Source organism: Nannospalax galili, unplaced genomic scaffold (assembly GCF_000622305.1).
Source record: "Nannospalax galili isolate Female #2095 unplaced genomic scaffold, S.galili_v1.0 scaffold365, whole genome shotgun sequence".
Classification (NCBI taxonomy): Eukaryota; Metazoa; Chordata; class Mammalia; order Rodentia; family Spalacidae; genus Nannospalax; species Nannospalax galili.
The window spans coordinates 854,281-875,545 of record NW_008353234.1 but is presented as its reverse complement, the minus strand read 5'-3'; the positions used below and the strand labels follow the sequence as shown (position 1 = coordinate 875,545).

General features: G+C 41.3%; 1 protein-coding gene across 1 annotated transcript; it reads left to right on the top strand.

Moving 5' to 3' along the window:
- The first annotated feature begins 2,549 nt into the window (after positions 1 to 2,549).
- On the top strand, positions 2,550 to 3,053 carry Zcchc13 (zinc finger CCHC-type containing 13). Its single transcript, XM_017802555.1, is given in 3 exon segments — positions 2,550 to 2,859; positions 2,862 to 2,959; positions 2,961 to 3,053. Coding segments are annotated over 3 exon segments (501 nt in total).
- The last annotated feature ends 18,212 nt before the right edge of the window (positions 3,054 to 21,265 follow it).

Here is a 21,265-nt window from a genome sequence, read left to right as displayed (position 1 = left end):
GAGGGAACCTTGGGGATAAAGGAAAAGAGAGAGACCATAGAAGACTGGTATTAGCAAGGGAGAAATGGGGAAAATGTGGACACTTTGAATGGGGAAACCATGGTGAAAGGGTTAGACAGTGAGAGGGAGGAGGAGGAGGAGGAGGAGGAGGAGGAAAAATGTGGTAGCACTTGCCTATAATCCCAGCACTGGGAGGCAGTGTCAGAAATATCAAGTTCAAGGCTTATCTTCGGCTATATTCGGCCCTGTCTCAAAAAACAAAACAAACAACAATAAAAGATAAAAATAAAATGACGTTTCAGTATTAATCTCCCACACTTTGTTGTTGTTTGCTTTGTTTGTTTGTTTTGTATGGTTCTGGAGAGCTGACCCAGGATCTTGAATTTACGAGGAAGCACTCTATCACTAGGCTATTTCCTCAGCACTAATACTTATTTTTGTATTTGTTTAAATGTACAACATGTCTGTATATAAAATACAAACAATTTGAAAAACACCACAGAGGAAATCTGTACAATATTTGAATGTGTTTATAAACATTTTGTTTTGATTGGGATTGAACTCATGGCATAACCAAGTGCTCTACACCTGAACTATGTACCTAGCCCCTTTTAATTGCATTTATTTTCTAAGCAATAATGTATTACGTTGTTGTTGTTGTTGTTTTGAGACAGGGTCTCACTATTAGTCCTGGTTGGCCTGGAACTCACATTGTAAACCAGGATGGCTTCAAACTTATTGGAGATCTGCTTGCCTCTGCCTCTGAGTGCTGGGATTAAAGGTGTGCACCAACACAACTGGTTAGCAATAATGTTTTCTTTATACTGATTGCTTCAACCTTGCTGTTTTACAACATAAATGGTGATGGTGGCTTTATATTGAAGGTTAAGAGTACAAGCCAGGCCTCATGGTCCATTCCTGTAATCCCAGCACTTGGGAAGTAGAAGGAGGGTCAGATTCAAGATTTATATCCTCAGCTACATAGAAAATTTGAGGTCAGCTGGGCTGTATGAGACCCTGTCTCAAAAAATGAAACAAACTATAAAAGAGGAAAGTTAAGATTGATGAAATAAAATAATAAACTTTGTTATACCCTGAGCAAATCTGACTGTGGCAGTTTATGGATTTTTAGAAAACACATATTTCTCTAATTTGTTATTTTCTTTTTGTTTTCTTTTCAGTGCTGGAGATAGAGCATAAGACAAATACTCTCCCTGAGCGACAATCAGAGCCTGATGGATCTCTTATTTTTATTACTTTTAAATATTTTTATTTTTAATTTTTATATGTATGAGTATATTGTCTGCATGTATGTAAGTGTACCCATGTTGTTGCAATGCCAGCAAAGGTCTGAAGAGGGTGTTAGATTCTCCTGAAACTTGAGTCTTAGATGGCTGTTAGCTACCATGTGGGTGCTGGGAATTGAACCCAGGTCATGTGCAAGAGCAGCTGGTACTCTTAACCCTGGACCATCTCTCTAGCCCTGGATTTCTTATATTTTAAACAAAATATTTTAATTAAAAACAAAACAAAGTTTTATTATCCAATCTGGACAAGGCACACACCTGTAAACCCAGAACTCAGGAGGATAAGGCAGGAGGGTTGGTGCAACTTTGAGACCAATCTGTGCTACACAGTGAGCTCCAAGTTAGTCTGGGATGCACAACAAGATCTTGTCTCAGAAAAGTAAAATAACATTAAAAAATTAATAAAAAGGTTTCTTAGTGATCTAGTAGGTAATCAAGTTTTCTTGCTATGTGCCCAAGGTTAGTGCAGAACTCACAACATAGTGCAGGCTCCACTGAATTGGAGATTCATCTGTTTCAGTCTCCTGAGGGCTAGGATTATAGGCCTGTGCCATCACATCTAGAGAGACTAACTATATTACGATAAATTCTACAGGTCAGAGTATGAACAAGAAGGGATTGAAATTTAAGGGCTCAAGTGTAGAAAACAGTTTGGCCTGTGTGGTGGTGAACATCTATACTCCTAGCACTCAGAAGGCCCAGGCAAAAAGGATTTTGAGATTAAGGCCAAGCTGGAATATATGGTGAGACCATGTCCAGATGCGTAGAAAAGCTAAAACTAAACTAAACTAAACATACAGCACCACCACGAGGGGAAAAAGCATAACTGAGATTGTTATTTATCAGCCATTAACATCCATTTAGAGAAAGCCAATTTAAAAATATTTTATTTCTAAAATATTTTCATTGCTATTTCAATTTCCAATTTTTTTTGGTCTTTTTGGGACAGGGTCTCCCTGTACCCCCAGCTGTCCTGGAACTCACTATGTAGACCAGGCTGGCCTTGAACTCACAGAGATCCACCTGCCTCTGCCTCCCAAGTGCTGGGATTAAAGGCATGTGCCACCACACTCGGCTTTTTTTTTTTTTTTTAAATAGAGAGCGGCAATGCGTGGCGCTTATGTGACGTCACAGAAGCCCCAAGGAAAACCTCCATTTCCATCTAAGCCATCTTAGGGGAGTCGCCTCGGGGCTCCACTGCAGCGGTGCGTAGGCCTGCTCACCAGAATATCTCACAGTACCATGAGTGGTAGAACTTGTTTCAGGTGTGGATGCTCTGACCACTGGGGCCGTGAGTGCCCTAAAGGAGGAACTAGAGGACGAACATCCGGAAGCCGTGACAGAGGTCCTCAGTGTAGTTCCTCCAGCCAGACTGACATCTGTTATTGCTGTGGAGAAACTGGTCATTATGCCAGGGACTGCCATCGTCTCCGGGGCACCTGCTACAACTGTGGGAAAAGAGGCCACATTGCCAAGGACTGTACCCAGACTAAACAGAAGAGAGAGAAGTGCTGTTTCATCTGTGGCCAACCAGGCCACCTGGCTCGTGATTGTGCCAGCAAGAAGAGAAGAAATGCTACACTTGTGGCGAATTTGGGCACATCCAGAAAGACTGCACCCAAATCAAGTGCTATGGATGTGGTGAGAATGGCCGGCCACATGGCGGTGAATTGTAGCAACACTGTCGAAATCAGCTGCTACCGCTGTGGCAAATCTGGACATTTAGCCCGCGAATGCCCCAATTAAGGCTACTGCTTAGTTCCCCCTTTCATTACTGATTAGTTACGTGTTTCCAAAATTTCTTTATGAACCAAAAAGTTGATAGATGGAAGCTGCTGTAAGGCCACCAAGTTTTAATTATTATCTTAATAGAGGGAAAGACTTGGGGAAAAATACTGCCCTAAACAGTTACAATCAATGTGCTGTTTGGGTGTAATGAAGAATCTAGATATTGAAGTCATTTTGAGCAGCAGACAATTGGTGGGTTCTTTGGGTATGCTTTGTTTTAACATATTAAGAATTACCGCTGAGAAAATCAGAACAAGTTTGGAACACAGCCTTTGAATTTATTAACAAATAATATATATAGCATGTGTCAGCTGAAGGTAAATTGTCTTGAAGAAAAAGAACACATGAAAAGGATGAGAAGAGATAATTGGAGGAGGGGTGGGAAGAAGGTCACCTGAGGAGGTAATATTTCCTTAGCAATCTGTAGAGAAAATAAAGCTGGTTCTGAAACTATCTATGACAAGTTTTAAAATTTAACTTTGTTATATTTGATCTTGTCAGCTTTTTATTTCTTTTTGTTTTGGGTTTTAAAAAAAACTTTCCTAGGATTTATTTTTACTTATGTGTGTATGTATCTGTGTGGCTATCACATGTGTGCAGGTGCCCTCAAAGTCCAGAAGAGAGCACTGGATACCCTGGAACTGGTGTTACAGGTGGGTGTCAGCTGCTTGCCTTGGTCCTGGGAACCAAACTTGGGTCTTCTGGAAGGGCAGCAAGCCCTCTCAACTACTGAGACACTTCTACAGTCCCATTGGTGACTTTGTTTTTTAGTCAAGACCTCACTCTGCAGCCTAGGTTGTCCTCAAACTCATACCTCTCCTGCCTTAGCCTTCCAAGTGCTTGGATTACCGAAATGAGTCACCTCACCCTTCTCTGATCTTGCTAGCTTTTAAATAATATTAAAAGATGTCTTGGACTGGAGATGGCTCAGCAAGTAAAGATACTTACCACCCTATAATGCAATCCCGACAACCTGAGTTCCATCCCTGGAACCAACAAAAATGTGAAAGGAGAGAACCAGTTTCCCAAAGTTGTCCACTGAGCTTCACATGGGCACTCGAGCATGCACACCCCCTCATCATTCATACACACGAATAATAATAAAAGTAAATAAAAATTTTAAAGACATCTCTGACCTTTCATAGAGTGTATATACAATAATAATCCAGGAAAGATGCATAATTTATATGAGTAGATTTGAGAATTATCAGAAAAAAAAATTATGTGTGTGTCTATATATGGGTATATGCACATGAGTGCAGATATCCATGGAGGTCAGAGGAGGGCATCAGATCCCCTGGAGCTGAAGTTATAAGTGATTGTGAGCTGCCCGAGGTAGATGTTGAGAACCAACTTGGTCTTCTGTAAGAGAAGTAAATACTCTTTAATTACTGAGCCATCTCTCCCCAAGCAAAAAACTTTAACAACATTATTGGGGACATACAACTATTGTTAGCAAAGTTTGGATTTCTATCTTTTTATACATAAAAGAAAACAGGTATTGAGATTAAATATAGTTTGAGGCTTCTGTAATGCCAAACTTGTTCTTCAGAAATCAAAATGATATTTATATTTAAGCGTTTCTGGAAAATATACTTTCACAGATATAAAAATGTGGAGTTTGGGCCTAGGTAGAGTGGCAGAGTGCTTGCCTAACATGTGCACTCAGTGGCAGAGTGCTTGGCTAACATGTACAAGGTACTGGATTCTATCCCCAGTACCACAATACAAATAACAGGGACAGCAACAAAAACCTAGGACAGAGTTAACTGTTGTGACAAGAGAAAGTAGAAGTTACAGTGGGAAGTGGTTTAGAAAACAATAATAGTGATGTTTTATGTCAAACCTTGGATATGTTAGAGTTTTTAAAGAAAAGATTAAAGTAGTTTTTATAATTGTTTGTCTCATAAACTCAAATGGCCAAGAAATGTAACTCATTTTACAGTGGAAGCTACATTTTCTTGTTATAGTCTCTTCTAAGACTCTCTGTATGATCCTTCATTCTCATCTGAAGACCCTTTGACATTAACTGTCATTCCACTTATGTGAGCCTCTTGATGCCTAGAATTGATTTTATCATGCTAACCTATCTCAATAAGATAAACTCAGGCAAAATGACACAGTCTTACCCCTAAATAAAACAATCTCAGTCCAACCTGCCAAACCTAACACGAAACTACTATATCACACTGCCACCACTTTTCTAGTCTCCTGACTTGGCTTGACTCTATTCAGGAAAAGAAAACAGGATTCTGCTTTTTCCTGCCCCTCAAGCACTGAGAATTGAAACCAGGGCCCGGACATCCGACAGGGTTTTACTGCTGAGTTATGTGCCCAGCCTAGGATTCTGAATTTGAATCTTTCCAAACCATGTGGAGTTTCGTTTCTCATGTGCTCAGAAGTGTCAGAGAAGAATAGGGAAAACAGACTGTGCCCCTTATTAAGGAACACTCCAATACTGAAGTCCTTTTTATTTCTTCAGGTAGATAGTTCTTTTTGCTTAGGAGAAGAGCAACCTTATTTTGACTCATCAGTAGTCCTATACTAGAAGACATAAAATGGCCCACATAAAACCATACACACAAATGTGTTTAGTTTGACTTCCACATTATTTTAACAATATTTGTGAATTAGATGCCAATATTTAAAATGTGGAAAGCTGGGGAATGTAACTCAGTGGTAGATGGGGTGCTTGCCAGCATTCCTGAGACTCTGGGTTGAATTCTCAGTAGTGAGTGGGAAAAAGTGAAATGTAATCAGGCGTAGTGGTGGAGGCCTATAATTTCAATACTTTGGAGGTAGAGGCAGGAGGACTAGGTATTCAAGGCCAGCCTCAGCTACATAGTGAGTTGTAGGCCACCCTTTGCTACATGAGACCTGTCACAAACAAAAGCGTGGAATATTTCTCATTAAAATAATTATTTTTAGCCTCTCTGGAAGAAACCTATTCCCTGTAATCTTCCAAAAGTCTCAGATAATATTTTTGAAAAGTTTTATATTTGTTTATTTATTTACTATTTGTATTTATTCTTTGAAATTTTCATATATACGTGCAATGTATTTTCATCATAACCACCCCTCACTACGTCCCTCCAAGTCTCCCAGATTCCCCCCAACCTGTTTCCCTCCTTACTTCATGTATGATTCTTATTATAATTATCCCCCCAAGTCCAATTATTGCTGACCATATACAAATGGGTATGAGTCATTCACTGGGGCTGGGTAACCCTGTACTCACATCCCCAAAGAAAAGTAACTGTACCTCCCCCAGTAGTCAACAACTGTCAATAGTTCCTGCACTAGGGATGAGGCCTCAGGAGACCTTCCCTCCCATGCTGGAGTTTTGGCTGGCTTGATCTTGTGCAGGCAACCGCAGCTGCTATGAGCTCTGTGGTGTGTGTGCATGCACTCATGCTACTGTACTCGTGTAGAGGTCAGAGGACAACTTATGGGAGTCAGTTCTCTCCTTCTACCACGTGGGTCCCAGAGATCAAACCCAGGTCATCAGTCTTGGTAGCAAGCACCTTTACCTGATGAACCATCTGGTCAGCACAAGACAACCTTCTTTACATAGTCCCTTCACCTGCCTTGTTCCTGCTGGTGCTTGGAGACTGTTATATATAATCATCACAATAATAGATGTAAACATGGGCTGGGGATGTGTCTCTCTTGGTATAGTATGCTTTTGTACTTGTAATTATGTTACAATTTCCCCTTTTTTTGGTGGTGCTGAGTAAGAAACTCATGGCCTTACACACGAGCTAGGCAAGCACCCTGCCATTGTGCCCGCAGGGGATTTAAAAAGCCCTCTGTTTGGGGGCTGGATAGATGGCTCAGCAGTTAAGAGTACTGGCTGCTCTTGCAGAGGACCCAGGTTTGAATCCCAGCACCTACATGGTGGCTAACAACCATCCACAACTCCAGTTCCAGGGGATCTGACACCCTCTTTCTGGCCTCTGCAGGCACTGCACGACACAGGTGCACTTACATGAAGGCATAACACTCACACACACACAAAATAAATAAACCCTCTATTTGGAAACATATGTCTGGTACTGTAAATCTGGCCAAGAATACGTGGTTGGAGAACTCACAGGCCCCAGGAGTGAACTTTTACTATTATCCTGTTAAATGGAAATAGAATCAAAATATACTCTGAATTCATACCTCTATACCCATAGATTAGTGCAGCTCGCATACCTCATTAGAGAAGTTTCTTTGTGCATTAGATGGAGATTAGCTCAGAACTGGTCAAAGTGCAGAGAATAAGTGTCAGTGGAGTGCTGAGCTAAAAATGGGCATCTATATCACATCCTCTTCCCAAGGCTCAGGGTGGCAAAATGGTAAAGCTAGAGGTAGAAAGGTTGCAAGAACCAGAGATTGGGGAGGACTGGAACAAAACAGTGTCTTTTGGACATGACAAGACTGTCATGAACTCACAGCATCTGTGGTTGCTTATACAAGAGCTGCAAAAGGTCAAGTCAGTCGACATTCTAACATGGAATGTCAAGGAGTTCATGAACCCCCAGTTCCTAACTGAGGAGCTTTGCTCAGTTGCTGGCTTCTCTAGGTGAAGGAAACTCAGTTTTCTTTAAGGTGTGGCTCTAGTGAATGGTTCCACAACCAGGAATACATAAACAGCACAAATTGTAGTCCGTGAGTTATTTAAAACAAACAAACAAACAAACAAACAAAAAAAGAGGGCATGAAGCTGGTGGGGGTAGGGATGGATTTGAGAGAAGTTGGGAGGGTGAATATGGTAGAAATACATTGTATGAAATTCTCAAATAAAAAATTTATTTTAAAACCTTCTATGTTGGACTGGAGAGATGACTCAGTGGTCAATAGCATGTACTGCTCTTCCAGAGGATCTGAGTTCAATGTCCAGCAACTATGTCAGGCAGCTCACAATTGCCAGTAACTCCAGCTCTTGGGGGATCTGACACCTCTGGCTTCCTCAGGCATCTGAAGTCATGCACACACACACACACACACACACACACACACACACAATTTAAAATAAAAATAAACTGAAAATAAAATTTAAAACCCTCTACTTTAAAATTTTAAAACACTGTACTAAACAACTGTAAATTTGAAAGGTTAAATATAATTAGAGCAGCCAACAATTTAGAAGATGAAAACAATTTTGCCACCGACACTTCCAGTATCCATCCCAAACCAGTATTTAGCAGCTAGAAGTTTTAGTACAATTTAACATTTACCAAGAACTACAAAAGGGGGGCTGCAGGGATGGCTCAGTGGTTAAGAGCAGGTGTTGCTCTTGGTGAGGACCCAAGTTCATTTCCCAGCACCTATGTCTAGCGGTTCAAAATCACCTGTATCTACAACTCCAGAAAGATCTAATGTCTCTGGCCTTTGTGGTCACGTGCACTCTCATGCACATGCCTACACACAGATACATACACATACAATTTTAAAAATCTTTAAAAAACTACAAAAGCGGGCCTGGAGACAAAGAAACACCTCAGCCTACAGAAATTAGGGGGGAATAAAAAGCAAATCAAGAAATTAGAATTAATTTTCTAAAACAAAAATGAATTAGCTCCCTGGGTGACATGTCAACTTCTGTAATCCACTTGAGAAATGTAAATAGGATAGTTTGTCATCCTCCACTGCATAGTGAGTTTGAAACCTGCCTGGGCTTCTTGAGATTCCTTGCTCAAACAACAACTACAAACAAAACAGTGAATTAGCTTGAGCCTTGCGCAGGGCAGGCAGGCAGACTGGGGCAGGAGCGGAGCTTAGCACACTTGATGAGCTGGGGCACTTTGCATGTGTGGACCCCAGTAGGGAACCAGAGCTCTAAAATTCCGGTTGGAAAGCAGCCTTTTGACAACACCTTTCCCTCACAGCCAGCAGGCCTCATGTTATTTCCGACATGGAAAGCCTGGGGATGCAGATGAGACACTGTCTTAAGGGGACCCTTATTTTTGTGGATGCTACCCTCACACAAGGGTTCCTTCCTCTTACCAGACTTCCTCCTGTGGCAAACACATTCTTGTCCACTAGAATAATCAGGTGGTTTCTGGAAAGCAGAAAAAGGACAGGCTCTTGTAGCTTTCCCTGGGGGCCTAGTCCAGAGAGAGACATAAGACCTGGATTCCTGAGACTGTGAGGAGCAGGCAGCAAGGGGGTATTCCCAGCTCCTTCTCTGGCCTCAAACCTCCTAGAAGTGGGCCTCTCTGCCTTCCTTTTATTTGTCTTGGGCCTCGGTGGGTTGGAGCCCCATTGGACTCTCTAGGGACCTGGACCAAGTATTCCTGAGGCTAGTACAAGGCCACTGGACAGAGGAGGGGATGATAGATAAAGTGGAGTTGCACTCACTGCTCTCTGGTGTTTTCCTTCATTTGTTTTCTCTACTCAAATTTGCACTTTAAGTTGATCACCTCTGGGGACCTTTGGAAGAAAGGCCTGCCCTAGTTCTTTCCATAGAAGGTCTCTTTCTCTCTCTCTGTTTCTTTCTCTTTCTGTGTCTCTCTCCCTTCCTCCTCTGCCCCACCCCCACTCATATAAGCACGGGCATGACCCCTTTCCCCAACCTGGAGCTGGAGCACTAGGACAGGCTGCTGGAGTACTAGGTGGTGCACAAAGAACCCCTGAGACCCTTGCTCAGGTTAAAACAAATGTTAGAGCTCTCTGTTCCTTAGGTTGTTTATAATTGCTGCCTGTTTAATTGTGCTTGATAAGGAAGGCAACAACTGTAAATAAAACTGAAATAGTAATACTTGCATGCAAATTGGGAGCTGAGTTCTCCCTGTGCCCCCATAGGGCCTAGGTTAGTCTTTTGCATGAGTGTGTCTCACAATGGAAATAATTGGGAGTTTTTGCAGATGTGTGACTGAAGATTTTACCTGTAGTGGGGAGGGGACACTGCCTTTTGCATCCTGGATGATCTGCCCTACCTGCAGAGAGCAGGCTTGGTGTTGGGAATACCTTCTAGAAGAGTGTCTTAGAACATTTTGGTAATTTTTGATAAGAAATGCCAATTAAGAAACCCAAACCAGGGCTGGAGAGATGGCTCAGCATTTAAAAGCAGTCACTGCTCTTGCAGAGGATCCGGGTTCGATTCCCAGCACCCACATGGCAGCTAACAACTGTCTGTAACTCCACTTCCAGGTGATCCAATGCCTTCTGACCTCTGCAGGCATTGAACGACACGGGTGTACCTACTTACATGCAGGCAATACACTCATTTACATAAGATAATACAAATAATAAATAATTCAAAAAAAAGAAAAGAAATCCAAACCTTTCCCCTCCTTTGTTTTCTGGTTACTGATTACAAAATCTGGGCCTGTCTTGTCCTATCACTGTGACCCTGGCTCGTCCAGAATGCAGAGGAGAGAAAACCACTCAGTATTTTTGCATTTTCTGTACATTTGTTCCTAATCTTGACTGCTAGTATAGCAGATATTTAAAACTGCTTGTGCTAAAAAGCACTAAACTTTCACCTAAGCACCTCTGCCTTCATTTTTTCTATCTGCCTTTTTCCCTTTGGGTCAGAATCCTGCTTAACCCTGTACATTGGCATGTTAATCATTCAAGGTCTATCTGTTTAAAAACTGGTAATCACTAACTTTTCTCATCCCCCTTCAAGGCTGAAGGCACAAAAGTAAGAAAAGCTGAGATAGTATACTATCAGCTTCCACTGTGGTCTGTTCCAGTTCCTTTAAAGGCATGCTCTGAAAGTGTCCAGTCATTGTCCCAAATCTCCAGTTGCCTTGGATTCCTGGAACAGCACAGATCACCCCATGATAAGATCACCTCCTAAGCAGAAATAATTACCTCATGAGATCATATTGCCCCTTAAGCAATGGAAGATAAGGACTTCTCCAAGGCTACCTTGCAGAACCAGAACTAAGGTACTGATCAACTAGACCACAGTTTCACTAAAACCACATTCAGCCCAGTGCTTGATTTCTGTTTTGCCATTTTAGTTAAAATATTTCCCTGCTTTTTCACCTTAAAGGTTTTTAAATTTTTTTAAAAATTAAGATTTATTTTTATTTATGTGCCTGTGTCTATGTAAGTGTATGCTACATGTATGCGGGTGCCCACAGAGGCCAGAAGCTGAGTGCATCAGATCCCTTGGAGCTAGAGTTACAGGCAGTAGTTAGCTGCCTGACATGTAAACTGGGATCTAAACTCTGGGCCTCTGAAAGTCAGCAAGCACTCTTAACCCCTGAACCATCTCTCCAGACCATTCTCCATGATGGTTATTTCTTCGGAGCCAGTATTTGGACCTGGCAAACCTTGAAAACAGGGCTTCTGTCCTAGGACTCTGCTACCAGTGCAGCAGAGAGAAGATATTTCAAATTCCATTCCTGCTCATTTATTTTTCAATTTCTTTCCATGATTCTTTTTCTAACTATCTATGTGGCAGATGTAGACAGTTCTTGGTTTATAGCTATGGCATTATTGAGACCTATTTCGAGTGAAATGTGACTCCACAGTTCATAATCCCAAAACAGTCTCTAAAGGTTAACCACTGTGAATACTGTGCTTAGGAGACCTAAGGAGTTGTATTCAAAGAAATGTATTAAAAAGAGCTTAAATAATTAAAAATATTTGTCAGATTTATCTTATGTCCATTTCAAAATGTGAAATAGAATCCATTTTGTTGTTTTCCTTTGTTTCTTGAGATAAGGCCTTGCTATATAGCCATGACTGGCTTGGAATACCTATGTAGTCTAGGCAAGCCTCCAACTCAAATCAGTCCTCCTCCCTCAGCCTCATTTTTTTCTTTGGTACTTTTGGTGATTACACCCAGGGATTCATACACATACTAGATAAGTACTATAATACTGAGCAATACCTCACACCTCAACTTCTTCATCTGTTCCCCTAGACCTGAATTTGTACTTTAATTTGATCATCTCTGGGGACCTTTGGGAGAAAGACTTGCTTGTCCTTCATATATATTATTTGTTTCTTTTTTTGAGAGTCTCATGTAGTCCAAGATGGCCTTGAACTGGATACATAGTTGAGACTGGCCTTAAATTCATCATCTTCCTGCCTCCAACTCCCAAGTGCTGGGATTACAGGTTTATGCTCTCATGCCTAGCTTCCTCCCATATATTTAGATAATTTCTGTTCTAATAACTAGTACAATATAATTTCTTTTTTTAATTTAAAAAACATTTTATTTATTATTTTTATTTTATGTGTATGCATGTATTGGCGGCATGTAGGTAAGTGAACCCATGTTGTGCACTGCTCACAGAGGACAGAAGAGGCTGCCAGATCCCCTGGAACCAGAGTTACAGACAGTTGTTAGCTGCTGTGTGGGTGCTGGGATTCGAACTTGGGTCTTCTCCAAGAACAGCCAGTGCTCTTAAATGCTGAGCCATCTCTCCAGCCCTTACAATAAAATTTCTATGTAAATAATTGTAATACTATACTGGTTAGGGACAATTACAAATTTTTTAAAAAACATATTTTATTATTTTTATTTTGTGTGTATGCGTGTATTGCCTGTGTGTGAGTAAGTGCACCCAGGTCGTGTAATGACCGAGGAGGACAGAAGAAGCTGTTGGATTACCTGGAATTGGAGTTAGGACAGTTGTTAGCTGCCATGTGGGTGCTGGGATTCAAACCCGGGTCTTCTGCAAGAACAATCAGTGTTCTTAACCGCCAAGCCATCTCTCCAGTCCCGACAATTACAAACTTTTAAAAGTATACATGTTAAGTACAAATGCAATTTTTTCAAGTGTTTTCAATTTCTATTTGAATCTATGGATGCAGAAACCAAAAATACAAAAGACCAGCTGCGTGTATTTTTATTTATTTATTTATATTTTATATGTATGAATGTTTTGTGCATATATGTAAGAGTAACATATGTGTGCAGTGCTCACAGAGGTCAGAAGAGGGTGTCAGATTCCCTGGACTGTTAGCCATCATGTGCATGCTGAGAACTGAACCCAGGTCCTCTGTAAGAGCAGCCATTGCTCTTAACTGCTGAGCCATCTCTTCAGTCCCCCAACTGTATGTATTTTTTGAGATGATTTGATGAATAGAACACATTGCCTCTATTATCCCCCACCCCCATCCTATAGCCCTAGTCTAATCCTGAGAAAAGCACCAACTTCTAATGGACATCCTATAAAATATCTGACGAGAACGTCTCCAAACTGTCAAAGTCATCCAAAACAAGGAAAGTCTCAAAGCTATCACAGCCAAGAGCACTCTAAAGAGACATGACATCTAAATAATAGCCAGATGTGGTGGCTCATACTTATAATCCCATCATTTTGGGAGGCTGAGGCAGAAGGATTACCAAGAGTTGGAAGCAAGACTGGGTTACATAAAGAGTTACAAACCAGTTTGTGCCACAGAGTGAGAACCCATTTTCACAAGCAAACTATATAAACAAATAAACAAACAAATGAAACATGATATTTAGGCAAGGATTCTACAGCAGTAAAAGGACTGTAGGTCACTCAGACCTAGTGACTGACTGTGACTGAGCCTATAATCTTAGCACTCAGGAGGCTGAGGCAAGAGGACTGCTACAAGTTTGAGGCAAGTCTGGGTTACACAGTAAGATCTTGTCTCAAAAACACCGTTTTGAAAAAGGAAAAAGGACAGTCGTTAAAAACTAAGGAAATCTAAGTGAACTGTGAACTTTAGTTAATAATGAATGCTATATCAATATTGGCTCATTAATTGCAACAAATGTAGTATTGTAGTATAAATAGTTAAAGTTGGAAAGAGTGAGAAGTGGGTGATAGCTTCCTATACCATCCTGTCAATAGTTTTGTCAATCTAAAACTTCTGAAAAATAAAATGTGGCCAGACTTAGTGGAACACCCTAGTAAGTTCAGCACTTGGGAGGCCAAAGCAGGAGAATTTCAGAGTTCAAAGCCAGCCTGGGCTGTAGATAGCAGGTCTCTGTCTCAAAACAGTCAAACAAACAGCAAACAAATATTAAAGTGTAGTTATGAAATTAGAAATGGAGGTTTAGCTCAGTGCTAGAGCATGTGCTTAACATGAGGCCCTGGGATCAATTTACAACAAAATAAATGCAATTAATGCAGTTGGGGTTGTTTTGAATTAAACCCAGTCCAAGTCTTCATACATGCTAAGCGAGGGCTCCACCACTGAACTACCTCCACAGTCTACCCACCCCTCTCCTTTAAAAAACTATGTTGACGTAAAATGTTACTAAATTGTGCAGGCTGGTTTCAAATTTGAAGTTGTACCTTAACCTTCCACATAGGTAGGATTGCAATCGTGGCTCACCTTGACTGCCTGGTCCTACCACAGGAATTTGTCTTTAAAATGATAAAGAGCATCTTAACTGGTCACTAACTTTATACGTAACCTAGGATTGGAACTGATCTCAACAAAGTTTTGGGACTGTTAGTGATTACAGAGTAAGGAATTCCTGCTATTGTTTGATAAAAGTGAGGCTGATAAACTACAGGAAGCAGATATAAGTTCCTGATAAGGCTCCATAGTATTTTGTTCTTAATTCCAGTTGTTTTTTAGTTCTTTATTCTGGTGTCACCTAATTAAATACACTTCTAAATATTATTTTACTAATTACAATTATTAGTAGATAAGTTGAGATTCTGTCGCATGTCATCAAGTTGTCCTGACTTATGTATCAATTCATTATAGGATAAAGGAGTCAATGCAATTAAGTAGGGAATATAAGCATTATTTCTGGAAAAACTAAGAAAACATGGCAGAAAAGTCATTCTTAGCCTGCACTACATAACAGAGAGAGAGAGAGAGCGAGAGAGAGAGAGGAAGAAGAGGAAGAAGAAGAAGAAGAAGAAGAAGAAGAAGAAGAAGAAGAAGAAGAAGAAGAAGAAGAATTACATAATATTATTGAAAAGATGTTTATTAGCTGGGTGTGGTAAGTCATGCCTATAAGCTCAGCATTTGTGGTGGTGAGGGAAGGGGGCTGAGGCAGATGGATGACAAGTTTGAGGCCAGCCTGGATTGTGTCATGAGTTCAAATTATTCTAGACTGCACAAAGAGACATTGTCTCAGAAAACCCAAACTACCACCACAACAAAAAAGTTAGACCTGATGGCACAGGCCTGTAATCTCAGCATCTAGGGAGGCTGAGACAGCAGGATCACAGAGTCCAAGCTTGTCTGGGCTACGGCGTAAATTCAAGGCCAGCCTAGACAATTTAGTGAGACACTGCCTCAAAATAAAAAGTTAAGCTGAGGCAGGAGGCATAGTTAACGGCAGAGTGCCTCCTTAGTATGTGCAAGGTACTAATAAAAAAAAAGCTGAACCTCACTATTAATCAGAGGGAGAGCAATACAGGCTAAATGATATCATCTTCACTTTCTATTTTTTTCCTTTCCTTTTTTTAAGGCATAGTCATTGTTGGACTCATACCAGGAGTTCATTGGTCTTGAGGACTCTGTGAACTTGATGATTTTCTTCTTCACATTTTCATACTCTTTTCTGTTTCCATATCCTCATCAACTACTTTTTCTTCCAGTAGTGGATCTTGGCCTCTCCTTGCTCCTCCCCTCCTCGCCTCCCCTCCCCTCCCCTCCTCTTCTTTTCTCTTCTCTTCTCTTGGCCTGCACTTCTCCAGGGTGATGATCACCCACTTGGTACTTCCAGTCAATCACATGAACCAGACACCCCAGGTAAGAAAACTTTCTGATAGGCTTGAGCTATACAACCTTGAGAGTGGTAGGGAACACCATCTGCTCTTTCTTGTTATAAGGTAGAGGGAGCCTATCAAAGACCTTGAGGTGCTCTAGGACAACCTGGCCCTGTTTGGTCTTATGAGGTAGCATGCCCCAATAGTGAGCCAAAAGAGGCAGCTGGACGCTTGGAATTGGTAGGGGCCGAGGGAAGTGTTGGTGTCCATTTGCTTTCAGAAAAAGGCCAAGTACTTTTAACTTCTTTCTGTAAAAATTTCCAGAAATGTTGATGCCCTTGAAGTGTACAGGTACCACCCTGTAGCACAGCAGTACCTGCTCGGCCACAATAGTGGCCAGGTAGCCCAGGGCTTGACCTTGGAGGGTGAGGCACTAGAATGTGCCATCAATGACAGCTGCCTGGGAAAGCCTTGCTTACTTACTTTGTGTGTGTGTGTGTGTGTGTGTGTGTGTGTGTTACTGGGCATTGAACCTAAAGTTTGAACACATGAGGCAGGCACTGTACCTCTGAGTTATATCTACAGCCCTAAGATATCATTTTTCTTTTCTTTTTTTAAAAAAATCTTTTATTTTTTTTAATGTATATTAGTGTTACGCCTATGTGTGTGTAAATGCATGCATGTCATGCAGTGCCCATGGAGGACAGAAGAGGGCGTTGGATCCTCTGGAACTGGAGTTATGAATGGTTGTTAGCCACCATGTGGGTGCTGGTCTTTGAACCTGGGTCTTCTGCAAGAACAGCCAGTGCTCTTAACCACTGAGCCATCTCTCCAGCCCCCAAGATAATATTTTTCAAGTATCAGATTGTCAAAGATTAAAAAGAATGATACATTTTAGTGTTGGCTGGAGTACTGAGAAATGAGAACAGCTACTATTGGAAGCGGAGACTGATGTGACATCTCTGGAAGACAAATTGGCATTATAGATGAAAGGCTTTTAAAAAGTGTCTATGTTGGGGTTGGAGAGATGGCTCAGCTGTTAAGAACACTGGTTATTCTTGCAGAAGACCCAGGTTTGAATCCTAGCACCCACATGGCTAACAACTGTCCTAACTCCAGTCCCAGGGGATCCGACAGCCTCTTCTGACCTCTGTAGGCATTGCACAACACAGGCACACTTATCTAACATGCAGGCAATACATGCATACACATAAAATTAAATAAATAAATAAAATTTTAAAAGTGCTTATGTTTTGAAATAGTAATATGCTGGAAACTTATCCTATGGAAATATTTGTGTATATGTACTCAAAACATAATTAAAACAATGTTTACTCCTGTACTACTTATTACAGTTATGAGAAATGTTTATTGTTAGTATCTTATGACACATCTATAAGATAAAATACTTTGTCAGGTATCATGGCACTCACCTGTAATTCCAGTACTGGAGAGGGAGGGATAAGGCAAGAGAATTGTCACAAGTTTGATGCCAGCCTGAGCTGCACAGTGAATTCCAGACCAGCTTGGGCTATAGAGTGAGACCCTGGCTCAAAAGCCAAACCAAAACAAACACAAAAATAAGTTAAGATGAAACACTTCTTTGCCCCTAGAAGTCAGTCACAGCAGACTATTTCTTATCATGCAAAAACTGATCAGCTTGGTCTGGCAGTGACCAATACCTTGTCCCTCCACTGGGTCTTGGGGACCACCCCCATGCCTTCCAAGAATACACTTAATGAAATATCCTTTTGAATCCAGCTGCCATATTGCTCTTGGGTTCTCTGGTCCCAGGAGACTCCAGGCCTCTTGGCTTCTAGAATGAGTCCTGGGTTCAAGGCCGGGGTCTTTTTGGAGTGGTTACTGCTAATAAGCTCCCATCTTCCTCTCTTTATCTGAAAGCCAAAGTCACCTTCCCAAGTGAAATCTTCACTGCCAACAGCAAAAACAAGCAAATAAAACCCACAAAGCCTGCTCAAATCAAGTCCTGGGGATGTTGCTCAGTGGCAGAGCACTTGCCTACCATGCAACAGGTTCTGGAATACCAAATTAAAGAAGAAGAGAAGGAAGGAAGGAAGGAAGGAAGGAAGGAAGGAAGGAAGGAAGGAAGGAAGGAAGGAAGGAAGGCCAGGCTACTAAATACTGAATGTAGGACTCCTGAGATGATTTAGTGGGCAAAGGCACCTGCCACTTAACCTGAGTTTAATCCTCAGGACCCACAGACTGGAAGGAGAGAACTGACTCCCACAAGTTGTCCTCTAACCTCACATGAGTGCCATGGTATGTGCTCCTCCCACCTCCTGCCAGTACATACATACACACAAAATTTTAAAAAAAGTTTAAAAGTTTAAAAATTACTGAATGAAGTATAGCATATTTTGTTTGTCAATTCTTCCTTTTCTAAAAACATATTATACTGTCAGGGCTGGAGAGATGGCTCAGCAATTAAGCACTGGCTGTTTTTGCAGAAGACCCAGGTTCAAATCCCAGCACCCACATGGAGGCTAACATCTGTCTGTAACTCCAGTTCCAGGGGATCCGACATCTTCTTCTGTCCTCCATGGGTACTACACAATATGGGTCATACAGGTATAACACTCATATACATAAAAATAAAATAAAAAATCATACTTTAAAAAAAGAGTATCAGCCAAAATTAAGTGCCTTTGCCTTTTTTCAGTGCTGGGGAATCAACCCAGAGTCTTATATACTCTATAACTCAGCTACAGCACAAAGTATCTTATATATATATTTTTTTTGCTGCTGAGTGTGGTTCTACATGCCAGGCTGCCCTCAAACGTGACTGAGGATGACCTCGAACTTCTGATCCTCCTACTTTTCTCTATTTCCTGAGTACTGAGGTTACAGGCAGGTGCCACCGTGCCCAGTTTTATGCAGTCGTAGGGATTGAATCCAGGGTCATTTCTGTGTTAGATAAGCATTCTAACTGAGCTGCATCCTCAGTCGTGATTAATATTTTTAATTTAAAAAAGAGAGAGAGAGAGAGAGAGAGAGAGAGAGAGAGAGAGAGAGAGAGAGAGAGAGAGAGAGAGAGAGAGAGAGAGAGAGAGAGAGAGAGAGAGAGAGAGAGAGAGAGAGAGAGAGAGAGAGAGAGAGAGATGCATGAGTGAGCATGGGTAAGAGTATGCCGTGGCAGATATTCAGACATTCGGAGGTCAGAGGACAACTTTTGGGAGTTGGTTCTCTCCTTCCATTGTGGGTTTCAGTGATTAAATTGAGATCATCAGGCTTCTGCTGCAAGTTCTTCTACCTGCCGAGCCATCTTGGCAGCCCATGACTAAAATTTTTAAAGCCTTTTAATGACTTTCAAATTCATAAATCACTCCACTGAAGTTAAGCTAAAAGTGTAACTTGGTGGTAGAGCATGTACCTAGCAAGACCTGGGTTTGATCTCCCACACAAAAAAATAGAGAGCAAAGGCCTTTGTGTACAATTCCCTTGGGTGGTTTTATAGTCAGCCTTAGCTACAAGCTGTTCTACAAGCACAGGTTCAATTTTTCACTTGAAACATTCTTTGTTTGTTTTTCTTTACGGAGGGGGGGGCTGTTGGGTGGATGTGGAGATCAGAGCTTTATGTCAGCAGGCAAACACTGACCACATTCCTAGCCTGAAGCATGTCTCCCTTACCTCTCTCCTGGTGAGGATTTTTTTTTTTTTTTAAATCAGTGTTAGAAGTGTAATTCATGGCCTCTTACATTCTGGGGTCATTCCTGAGGAAGATATTTCTTTTTTTTATGGTGGTGGTAGTGGTGTGAGACAGGGTCTCACTCTCTAGCCTAGGCTGGCCTAGAACTCACAGTGTAGCCAAGGCTGATCTTAAACTCTCAGCAATCCTCCTTCCTCAGCCTTCTGAGATGGCATTACAAGAGTTTATGGTTTATTTCAAAACCTTTACGTGCTTTTTCTAACAACCTAGATGGCAGAGATGATGGCATGGGGTGTGTGTGAGTGTGTGTGTGAGTGTGTGTGGTGTGTATGTGTGTGTATGTGTGTCCAAAGTTGATGCCAAGTATCTTCCTTGAGATTGTTCTCTATTTACTTCACTTATTCTAGCTAGCCAGCTTGCCACAGGATCCTATGTCTATCTGGAATTACAGGTGTCTATCACATGGGATGGACTTTTTTATGTGGGTTTTGGGGATCCAAACTCAGGCCTTCATGCTTATAGGGAAAATGCTTTCTTTTTTCACTAAGTCATTTCCCCAGGCTGAGATGAAAATTTCTTGGCTGATATCCACAGCATGTCTAGATTTAAGTGGAATTTGATGTGAGTCAGTAATTTATAACTGGTAAGTCTCTAAAAGTTAACCCTTATTCATCGTGGGCTAACAGGATCCAATTATTGCAAGGAGTTGTATTAAAAAAAACATGTTCAAAAGAGTTTAAATCATCAAAAAATATTTTTTCTATATTAACATATATCTCCTTAAAATGTGAAATGGAATTTTTATGTCAGAAATATTTATGTATTTTTGTTTATTTGAAGTAGGGATCTTATACAACCCAGCCGTGCTTCAAACTCACTACGTAGCCAAGGCTGGCCTTGAACTCCTGATCTTCTTGTTTCTACCTCCCAAGTACTGGGATTATAGGTATGCATCACCATGCATGAGTTCAGCAATATATTTTTAAAAATGTATTGAATTTTTGTGCATTTCGGTGGTAGAGGTAGAGCATGTACCTAGCAAGACCCTGGGTTTGATCTCCCATACAAAAAAATAGAGAGCAACTCTTGATCATATTTAGATCCCCTCCCCTCCCACATAGCCCCCCTAACAGATTTCATGCATTCTGTCATACATGTGAAAGCCTATCAAGTCAAGTTTGTGTCCTCAGATATTTCTTGGTGTTTGCCTGTCCACGAGAGTCTGGTCAAGAAGTCCAGTTCTCCCTCACCCAGCAGTGATCAGTTGCCAATAGTTCCTCAGCTATGGTTTGGGCTTCTTACCCATTTCCCCACTTCCCTGCTGGGTTTTTGTCTAGTTTGAGTTTGTATGGGTCTTGTGCATGCTGTCACCATTACTGTAAGTTCATCTGAGCAAGTTCCCAGCCATCTGGAAAACTCTGTTTCCTTGTGGTCATCCAGTATTCCTGGTTCTTACCATCTTTCCATCCCCTCTTCTGCAGTGGCCTCTGAGCCCTGGATGGCAGAGGTTTAATAAAGCAATCGTACTCTGGGTCACACACACTGCAGTCTCTAATTCTCTACATTTTGGCCAGTTGTGGCTTACTTTATTAACTACCTGCTGTTGCATGAGGATGCTTCACTTCTGAGAATTGAGAGATGCATTAATATTCTCTTTGTCCCCTGTTTCACTATGTTTCCTGAGCCTTAGGTGTAGAAGTTGCATTGTAGATGTGCCACTTAGGGCTGGGCATTTCACAGTACTTATTCTCTGTGTTTGAACCGAGAATAAGTAAAAACAAGTTTGTGGAACTCTGTAATAGTTTCCATCTGTTGTAAAAAGAAGCTTCTTTGATGAGTAGTGAGAGGTATACTTGTCAGGCTAGTCCTGAGATCTCAGGTAGGAGGAAGGAGCAGAA